The 10912-nt window shown below is 38.8% G+C and overlaps 1 protein-coding gene across 1 annotated transcript in view; it reads right to left on the bottom strand.

Moving 5' to 3' along the window:
* USH2A (usherin) overlaps positions 1–10628 on the bottom strand; it is a 405495-nt gene extending 394867 nt beyond the window's left edge. Inside the window, exons 1-2 of the mRNA XM_076334572.1 lie at positions 10147–10628; positions 4697–4862 (exon numbers count right to left, since the gene is read on the bottom strand). Of these exons, the coding sequence (XP_076190687.1) occupies positions 4697–4862; positions 10147–10628 (648 nt within the window). The remainder of the gene's footprint in view (positions 1–4696; positions 4863–10146) is intronic.
* Positions 10629–10912: the final 284 nt, after the last annotated feature.

Raw genomic sequence — 10912 nt, forward strand, 5'->3', positions numbered from 1 at the left:
CTTATTCACTCAGATAAGCCTGGGCACTACACCTCCAATTTTTTTTCCTTTAAGGGCAGAGATTCCTCTTAATTCTATTTTTTTTTTTAATAACCTCCAGGCCTTTTTTTCCATTCAATCTCTGGGCTCCGCAGTTCACCTTGTTTTATTAAAATAGTCCTATTTGTTTGTTCTCTTTGAAACCCAAAAGTGTACCTACAGAACCACAGAACTGTTTATTCTTCTATTTTGTCTGAATCTAGTTATGAATACTCAACATTATTTTTGAGACCCATATCTCTAATAATGCTCTCATCACTTAACAAAGCTGGTATCCAGACTTTCTGCTTCAGCAACTAGTTGAAGTAACCTTTCATGCAGAACATACAGGAATGTTTGGGCCCGGCTCTTGTTAGTAGAACTTTAATTTCCCAGCTATAAACTGGAGAGTAAGTCTCTGCAGTGACACAGTTCTTAGTAGCAGTTCTCTCTAACAAATTACACACCTAAATCTAAACCCGAGGATTTAAATTCCTAGATTACCTCAGTAGAATTCATTTACTAGCCTTCTCTTCCCCAAGAATTATTTTATTCCAAAGAAATTATTTTCAATCTGTGCTGTCCTTTCTTCTTTTCTTCCCTCTTATCATTTAATTACTATTTGGTGCTATTCCAACATTTAGCTTTCATTTTTATCATTCCTGAATAGGCATATGCTCCTATACCTGAATTCCAAACATATCTGCCATCCTACCATATTTCTGCTCTCTCTAAACTCAGTTTCACATCTGTAACCAATACTTCGCACTCCTGTCATGGTGTCTGTTGCCTAGCATTTATACACAAATATTTCCGTTTTTCCTACTGACCACAGGAACTCCCCTGTTTGCAGGCTCCCAGCTCCTACTGGCTGCTTGGCTTTGGAGACCTTTGGCCCGATTCAGTCTCATATTAGGCATACCTGTGTTCAGAGATGGACTTGGACCCTAGCTCCTTGGAAGAACGGTCTCTCTCATGGTCAGCTACATCACCTACACGCACACTTTTCACAAACTACAACCAACCTGCTAAAAAACAAACACAAAAATCTGCCGTGAACACTTATCAAAACCAAATCCCACAGTCTCCCTTAGCTGTTATTCCTGTCACCAACTTGGCATGCAAAGCTTTGTGCCTCAATCCCTGATTCTTTGGTTGCAGCCACTGGGTGTGCCAGCCAGTCCGCCCCTGTCCTTCGCCCACGCACTGTTACAAACAAAATGCATAAATTCCTGTGAGCCAACCAACAAATATTGCTTTTTTCTCAGGGGCAGGACCCATTAGACACTCCTATTTGCTAACCATATTAGTAAGTGCTAGCATTCGGTAAAAAGCTTTTGTCCTGAATCAGACTCACCACAAATTAGACATATCTGTAATTTGGTCTGCAGTGACTGAGCAACAAGGCGTCATGTCAAAAACTTTTTTCCTCCCTGTCTACCAGTCAAACATGCAATACTGTGCATGGCTTTGAACAACATTGCAATATGCTGCAGAGAATATCTGGTCAAGTTTATATCCAATACAATTTACAAGGTAACTCTTTTGACCCACTGTTGTCACCTGCGTTTCCTACACAGACCTAAACCACCACCGAATTTAAGAGAAAAGCTACACTGTTAAAAAGTCTTGTAGTCTCAGGGAAAACAAGGACCAAATAAGCTTCATCTAGCAGAAAAGTCATGCATATTGAAAGCCAGGGATATTAATGGCAGCATTTAATGATTCTAACTTAAATTTTTTGGGAAACCAAACCAACTGTCAATAGGTTAGATGCCCACACCTCTGGCATAAAGTCAAAACATTTTCATAATAAACAAAAGAGCTGTTACCACATACACCTTCAGTTACCACTGGTATCTGAATTACATTACCTAAAAATTGTAAAAGTACATACTTTTTAAAAAAAGAATCTGAACAGCTTGTGCCTACTATGCTTCATGCATAGAGAATATAATTTCTTTATTTAAAATTCTGTTTAGCATAGCAGCATTGCATCCCAACCCTCTCCGTCTTAAATTCACAGATGAGATTTTTAGGGGGTCCTACAACTCCAAATATGTCAATGCTGCTATTTGCTCTTTTTTTTTTTTTAATTACACTTTTTCCACATATACAAGTTTTGTTACATGCATGAAAATATCCATTCCACATTTTCAACTGTCTTATCAGGAACAGTACTTAGTTGCCCCATAAAAGAACATTCACAAACATTGTTTTCTTTTAGTCCAAAAAACGTATCAAGCAAGCTGTCAAACAAGTCTGAATAGTTTTGGTTTTTTGTTTTTTTGGGGTTTTTTTTTTACATCAGGACATGTCACCCAGCTCTGGCTAGATCCCCAATAAAAAGAATGCCAAACAATGTTCCAAATTGTGCAAAGTACCTATAAAGGTGCTGAATCTACTGTTGGTTTAGTTAAACCTAATAGCTTGTGGCTAAACATCACAGCCACATACATGACATTTCACATCCAACAACAATTTCCTTTTTGTTTCTGTAGAAGGAGGTTATATAGCAACTACATTGATAACACCATACCTACTTCAAAACCAGCACGGCTGCAGGATGACTGCAAACTTTCCTCATTTACTAGCCACGGAGTTCAGTCCTAGGGCTTGTCTTTCTAGAAAATAAAGGTTACGCCTACAGCAGTGACACAGAACTGAGATGGCTAATCCTTTACAGGTATTAGAGGCAGTTTCGCCTCAACAAGACAGCATGGAAGTCTGCGTGGTCTGTCTTACTCGGAAGAACTCGAAGCAGTAGTAGGCCATTATTGCACTCAGCCCCCTCTGCTGCCTCTACCCCGGTAACTCACCTACAGCCCACAGAAGGGTCTCTCCTCCGCACTGCAGCACCCATACCCACCACACGGGCATCGCCTGGGGAGAAGGCTGGTTAGTCAGAGAAGTCAAAAGTCACACTTGTGGTAAGATCAGGTCATTTGTCCTTTTAGGTGTAAACTCCAGGCTCTCCCACTGCCTTAAACTAAAATTACTAATGTCTATAAAACTACATAGTGCTTTATCTTCAAAAGACTTTTTCATCAGCTTAAGGAAACACCTACATTCAAATATATATCATCATGATAAATATATATCACCAAATACTACTATTGTCTGAAGCCAGACACTTCCATATGAATGTTACTTTTGCATATTCGTGTGGTCTCTCTCATATTCTCATTTGGCATTTATAGAAAAAAATGCTTTTGGACAGCTGCTAAAAAAACTTTGCCTGAAGTTTCATAGCCAGACCTAGTGCTAAATGGATCATCCTGCAGCCACTATCATCTTTAATGGGAAGCTGAATCCTACAATACCACAAATCACAGAATATAAGGTTCTACCCTGAGCTCAGAAACTTGGAAAAGGTATTAAGCCTGCAGTCCCTTTAAGGGTCTAGAAGCTACACTTCTTTACTCCTGCTATGCATTGAACAACTTTCCCCAAAGAAACAAAGGACCAAATTCTACAGAGTGTTTGAGGGTTCTTTGTAATACAATTTAAGATATGTGTGTGTATTTAAATCCAGCCCCTTCACTCTTCACTTTGCTATCCCAAGATTTAGCAGTTTCTGAGGCTAGTACAAAATGTGGCTGACAGCAGCAGCAGTAATATAGCACCCTTGGAGTGTTTGAAGTGTAAAGTTCATTAGTTCTACCTTAAGGTCACTCTTTTAATCCAACAGCCAAAATCTTATTCGCACTACCACGCTGTTACCCTGGAAAAAAGAAAACTGCAAAAAAATCAAGACGTCAGCTTAGATACTTCCTACAAGTGACAAGATCAGCACTAAAAATCCAAATCACAGTCAATACCTTTTAGCAAGTTTCAAGAAAGCAGCAAAACTATTCTTGATTGTGCTGTAAACCAAATGAAATTTAATAGAACGGATAAAGGAAATGAAGGAAGGAGAAGATAAACATTTCAGTACCTGATAATTGTGGTTTATAATTATTAGTTGAACTTGGCTTACAAATAGAATTTACTAGAGCGTCTGTTGAGAATTACAAGACATGCAAATAACTGAATTTTAATTTCTTCTGTGTTTGTTTACTGATTTTTGTACATACAGTTTAAATTTTAACAAACTCAATTTTGCTTTATCCTCAGTGGATATTTGTACATTTATTAAAAAGTTATGTCAACAGAAGACTTTTAGAACACAAGGACTGTGTTTTAACAATTCTGAATCATATTTTTAAAATATGAGGTAATAGCTCTGTAACCTTCTAGCTTGATTGATCCTGCACAAACTCATACATGTTTACTTACGTGCGCTGTAAGAATTTTTTAAAATTTAACGGGACACACCTCTAAGATAAGTACATGAGCACGTATAGATGGAGGATGACATTCTCTTTTCTAGGAAATAATCTCAGAGACCCAAGACTTATTGGTAACGTTAGAAATAAGCTTTTCTTCACCCCAAATACTCGTGTTCTTAAGGGTGAGAATTTTCAGTTTTGTTTGTTCAGAAGAACTGGTACAGCATTTCTTTCCAGTGCGAAATTAGCAATCGCCTCAAAATGAGCTCCCAAATTAACATCCTTACCTACAAGACCCAAGTTATCATTTATATCCCCCAACTTACCCTTTTGTATTTATACAGTTATACCATTCTCACACAAATGTTGTATTTCAACAAATATTAAATGGTTTTTATTTTACTCACCTGCACACTAAGATGAATCCATTTCTTCACAAGAATTCTCCCCAGTGTCATTACTTTTATTGGTGGCTGCAAACCATTTACTGTGCGATAATAAAACATGGTCTCTTTCTCAGAGATTGTGAGTTTGAACACAGTCTGCCCATCAATAGCCTTTTCTATCACACACCTTTGGAAATAACCAAGAAAAACAACATAAGGTCAGAGGCACACACATATACACATTCTTGCCAAGGTGCTATCCTGTAAAGTGATGCTAACCAGAATGCATTAAAATAAACGTTAAAAATACAGCTCTTGAGAAGATGCTCAGTGACAGTGAAAGTCACAGGATGTACTAAGTGTAAAAGAACTTTACCAAAGATATTTTCTGTCTTAATCTGTGAGATTTTTTTTTTTTTAATTTAGTGCATGTAACCCCAGTTCACCTGGGGGTGGAAGAGGGGTCCGCTTTGCCTCCCCTCTTCAGGGTTCCATAACAGAAACCACAGTGGCTAGCCAGCACCATGCAGGTCTCTGCTGCACTTTTCGTACAAAGCTGTACAACATAGTACATCCTGTGGAGGCACTTACATTTTTCTTAGTCTAACAAGGCAAATGTAATATAACCACAAGAAGCAGTACAAATGACGTGTTCTGGAAATAAGGCTTCGATCTTTCCACCAAATCTGTCCAGGTAAGGTAGCAACACCACCAGCTTCCCCTACACTCCCCCTTTGACACAGCCTTTCTTTAACCTAAGAGAACCAGAGCAAGGCAAGAAGGCTATCCAGCCACTCGTTAGGTTTTTGTCCCCACAAAGATTTCCCATCAATATAAAATGCAACACTGACATATAAGGTACAAAGAATACCATCCATAGCAACCCACTTTGCTTATCTAGCTGCTGAAATATTTTTTGTCAATCCAACCACCATGACATCAAGGGTCCTGAGAAAGCATAGGCTATATATGCTTATGAAACAGCTATGTCTTTTATTAAGGTAATCATCAGTACAACAAAAATTGTAAAGTTCTGCATTCCCATTTCAGCTGCTTGAGAAATCCAGTCCCAATTTACTGACCCATGAAAAGCCACATATTTTAACAGTTACACCAGACTAAATTAGTGCACTAAGTCACAAGAGAGAAGCATATAAAATTTGTATGAGACCAGGATTTACTTATTTCAGAAAAGAAAACAAACCCTTATCTACTGATAAGCGTCTTCACCTTCTATGCATTTATAAAAGTATCAAAAAGGCTGTTCTTTGATACTGCCATTATTCACTAATTCACCTTTAAATCCAAGAGAAAAATTAATCCATTTTAACTGTTACCATTTTAGCCTGCTAGAATGTTGTCAATAAAACAACTTGCAAAATGCAGACTTCTGTTTTCCAGACCTTACTAAAAACACATTTCTTAATATAGTGTCGACTGGTCTTTTCAATATTTTGTTTGCTTGTAAACATGCTAGTTTTGCTAGATAATAAATGTGAGGGAAGGCTCAGCTAAGTAGCAAAATATTTAGGAACTGGATTTACCCAGTTCCTGGATAAACAATAATTGGATAATCCAGGTTTTCGTTTATTTTAGCTATCTAAAACAAACATCCCCACATTGTTTTTATCCCCAAAGGTGTCATGACTTTAAGAAGGGAAGCGACCTTGATGCACATCACTTTGAAAACTGGAAAGAACAAATGTGAATTGTGCCTCACTACTGAAAGAGAAAAATCAAGAGGCAAAAAACAGAAGGGGTGGGAAGAGAAAAAAAAACACCAAAAAAATCACCTAGTGCTAACATAGGTGAAATAGGCATAAGCATTACTTCTGACTCTGAGCACGATTTTCCATTCCAGCCATGATTACAGGGAGAAACCACTGTTCTTTGTGAAGTTTCCAACTTCTGCTAACTTGCAGTCCCACAGAGGCAATTCCTGACTACATAATTCTCTGCGGTGGGGTTGGAGGGAGAAAAAGCAAACACCACAAATCTGCTTGGTCAGCTTTCAAAGAGAAAAATATTCTAGAGAACCTAACACCGCTGCACTGGTGATCCCCAGACATTAACTGGAGCACTTGCAAATGGGAACATCTGCATGGGTTCAAAATCAGACATATGGTATCTTAAGGCAACTCCCCCTTTCAGTCTAATTCCTAATGTGAAACATCTGAATGGATATAAAGTAATAGGATACGATTTTAGCCCTTTTGATAAATAAAGTTTAAAAAATACATCACTGCCCACTTCACAATCAGGCCATTCCCCCTGACCCTTTTGTGTGTAAAAGGCCCCAGCTCATTTCTCTCCCATCGCCAATGTCTTCTGGTCATCTAACTTCCAGTTAGCCCAGTTCACGCTAAATTGATATAAACTGCCTGTAATGATTACTCATATATGCTAAGCTTCTACTCATATTCTTATCCTATTCCATTGCGAAGGGTTATCATCATATACAATTTCCTATATTGTGCTAAGGCTTACTCACAGGCTACGCACAGGATTTCTGAAAGCATTTCTATTAACTGATGAGTACATGCAGTAATAGAGGAAGCATGGGGAAAGAATAAAATTCAGGGACAAGAGCTCTGCTCACTTATTGCACTTACTGCCTAAAGGGAAAGTAAATTTAAAGACTGGAGTACAACTGTCAGTGTTTTCTCACTATTCTCTTGCTTTTCTTCAAGATTTCCAATATGCAGTGACTTAAAAGCATACCTACAAACATCTATCCTGTACATCTCAGAAGAACATTAGGGCTTCAAATAAATCCGAAACATGACCTGACTTCCCTCTCTCTTTGTATGAAAGTGTATTCTTTCCCAGATTCACAGAACAAAACTTGGTATATGAAGCTGATGGTGGAAATTCTTGCTGTCTTTGATTATCCACATATATTTGCTCCCCCAGAATGTCACAATCTTTAAAGGGCCTTCAGACTTTGGATCCTCACATCAGTATCTCTCACTTCAGCCACTGTTACTTCAACAGTAACTTCTAGCAGAAAAATCCTGCTATTCTCTTACATGGGTACAGGCTTAACAGAGAAATGTCACAGTCTTTACAAGGATGCAATGGGATACTATACAGCAACACTCCTAGCTTCTTTCCTAAGCGCTCTCGAGCAACCAGACCCTATAACATTCAGCACGAAGTAACACATTAGTACGGCATGTCCAAAAACCATGGGTCTGCTGTACTTGATGTAAGAGCACTTCGGCAGTAAACAAAATACCTTGTTAAACTTTCAATTATTCTACCGGTAAAACGAGCGGCTGGTTCTGGCTCATCTTCCTAGTGTTTTGGTGGCAGCGCAAAGACTTTGTTAGAGTGAGCCCCAGTTCCGTGAAGTCCCTCTGCTGTGATAATGGGGTTTAAAAGGTCTCACAAATGACATTTAACAGGGACAATTCCCCATCAGGGACTGCAAAATGTAGGACATCTGGTAAGTCAAACTCCTTTGCCAACCTGAAGGACTCACTAAACCAACACAATAAAAGGAAGAACATCTTAGTTTGCTGTTAAACTATTTCTCTTTTGTAGGATGCCTTCTGAGTCGAGCTTCAGTGGCTATTTGTGTGCCGTTACTGTTTCACCACAACTGCAGCTCTGCATTCTTTTTATGAAGAAATAAAAATTAACACGCTTCTTTTTGTGAACAGTGAAAAAAAGTCTGGACAGTGGCATATCATCCTGACCCCTGGAATAACTGTTCTCCAACTTCAGTCTTCAGGACTGAGCTCTACCATTGTCGTTTCTACATGTTAAGTAGCAGCAATCTCACAAGACAGAAGAATGATCTATTACAAAAATTGAATAAAAACATTTAGATTTTAGAGTGATCTATAAAACCCACTGAACAGGAATATGTACATTGTGTAGTTATTAACACAGTAGCAATTGGAGGCTAATGTTTTACACCAGTCCATGGATAATCAGACATCGGTAGAGTCTGGTTTCTGCACAGCACTTAATCATTTGAAACTAAGGACATACATTTCATTGTTTTAGGCTTCATGCAAGCAAAAGCCTATCCCATTGACAAAAGAGTTTCACGGATCTCACTCAACACATCACTGCAACAGCTTGCTTGGAAATTAGCAGGACATTTCTGCTTCAAGTTAGGCATATGCTCTGCTGGACAAGACTGATATGCCCGTGTGCACGTGGACATGAACTCATGGCATAGGACAACCCCAGGAATAGACTCGCTGGTATTCAAGATTCAAACATTATGTAGAAAATGCTGTCTATAAAATATAGACACTAGGCCAAAGCTCCAGAGATACCTTTACACATACCTTCAGCTGAGCCGATTTAACTTAAGCTCAAACTAAAGTCACTTTTGCTCTGCAGATCTCATTTATTTCCCCTCCATAACCACAATTTCTATAGCTAGGTTGATTGTTTTAAAGGTGATTATCCTTGCATAAAGCAGACTATGATTTTACATATATCATTACAATTTTAGACATTTCTATTGTTTCTGATGATTTTCACACCCCTAGACAACTTACTATTTCACAGCAGCATGCAAAAGAAGTATCAAAAATGCTACAACAGAGAAGATCATTATTTTCGTTCAAAGAGTAAGTTATGAGCACAAGTACAAAAAAATTCGTGACATATACTCTGAAGGAATGTACTATACTTTGTGTGCTTCACTTTAAAGAGGATCTGCACAACCAGGGTAAGAAAGAGTAGGAGGCTCTGCATTTTGTGATAGAAGGGAACTTTTTTTGCAGGATTTGTGATGCATTTTTCAAAAAGCAAGTTTTTCATTACAGTAAGGCCCACTCAAGCTGAAAGGCCACTTATAACAGCAATATTTGCTCAAACTGTGACATGTAGGTAAATGAGATGGAGCATGCTTAGCCACGTCTATTTTGTGAACACCTAGTGAAACTTCACTAGCAGTTTGAATAGTGGAATCTTGTGTTAAAGTAGCAGCATAATCTCTCATTCAGTCAACATTCCCCAGATCTTCCAGAAAAAACTGTGACCACTCTTCTATAGCTCTGAAATATTCATTTTGGAAGATCTGGGGGGTTTCTGTGTTTGTTTTTAAGGAGTAAACTTGTGTTGGGGGATTCCTAAAATTTTAGATCTTTTTTTTCCATCATGAGAGCAGCAACAGCACAAACCCCTGACAACATGTTTTTCTAGCAGCTTTTAGAATAAGGAATGTGAATTAGAAATACAAATTTAGATTTTTAAGAATAGACACGCACATTATGTGTGAATAGCTCCCACTGAAAGCAAATGGACTATCATCTGCGTCAATGCCACTGAAACTGAACCTACTTGTCTTGACATTTGCGAAGACCCCAACCTAAATACGGCTTTAAAACGTCAGTTTCTCACTGTACCTTTTTAAAACTTTAAATAGCTTGCTAATAGTGACTGTGACTACAATGATCAATTTTTTTAAGAGCACCAGGAAAGTAAACACCTTCAATACTACTTACATTACACCTTCTTGCTCAGGTTTCAACCATACAGCTAACGTAAATGAGGCTGCAAGCCTCAGAGAACGGGGAGTAGAGAAGCAATCCTTGTGATTATGAAAAATAAAACTGGAAGCGTTGCTGAAGGATCCTGGACGCAAGTCCCTTTTGTCCTCTGTGACACAGGTACCAAGGCCTTCTGAAAGAAGCAGTTTGTAGGAAGGCGGCGATGACCTGTACGGACATTCCTGAACACAAAACCTCTTGGTGCAGGACATAATACTTTCAACAGCTACTGAGCTATGACAGAAAGTACTTCGGTCTGGCAACCCACAAGTGGCTTGAGTTGGCACGATTGACACATTCTTGAAAGCTCCCACATTTTCAAGCCTAGGGAAATGTCCCTGAGAGCTGACCAACACAAAGGAGCCAGAAGTTAAGATTAATGTTTGAATAGCATGAAACAAGAAACGACACCTCAAGGAAATAGCCCAGCAATTCATGTTTACAAAAAAGCTCCTCCTGATTAAAGCATCCGTAAATAAATAATGATGTCCATGTAGGTAGCAATGTCCTCAGGTAGTACGCTTTAAGAGTTTATGTAACGTTTCATCTTCAAAACACCCATGCAAGGACTCAGTGGCAGGGGACATCTATGTCTTCTGGCCAGCAAAACGCACGTGGGTGACAGCCGGTATCTGCAAACCACAGAAAACAGACACAGTCCATGGGAGGAACGTGCCCTTTTGCACCAACAGAGGCGATGCCCCGCTGGGGATTTTAAGGG

This window comes from Aptenodytes patagonicus, chromosome 3, assembly GCF_965638725.1.
Source record: "Aptenodytes patagonicus chromosome 3, bAptPat1.pri.cur, whole genome shotgun sequence".
Lineage (NCBI taxonomy): Eukaryota > Metazoa > Chordata > Aves > Sphenisciformes > Spheniscidae > Aptenodytes > Aptenodytes patagonicus.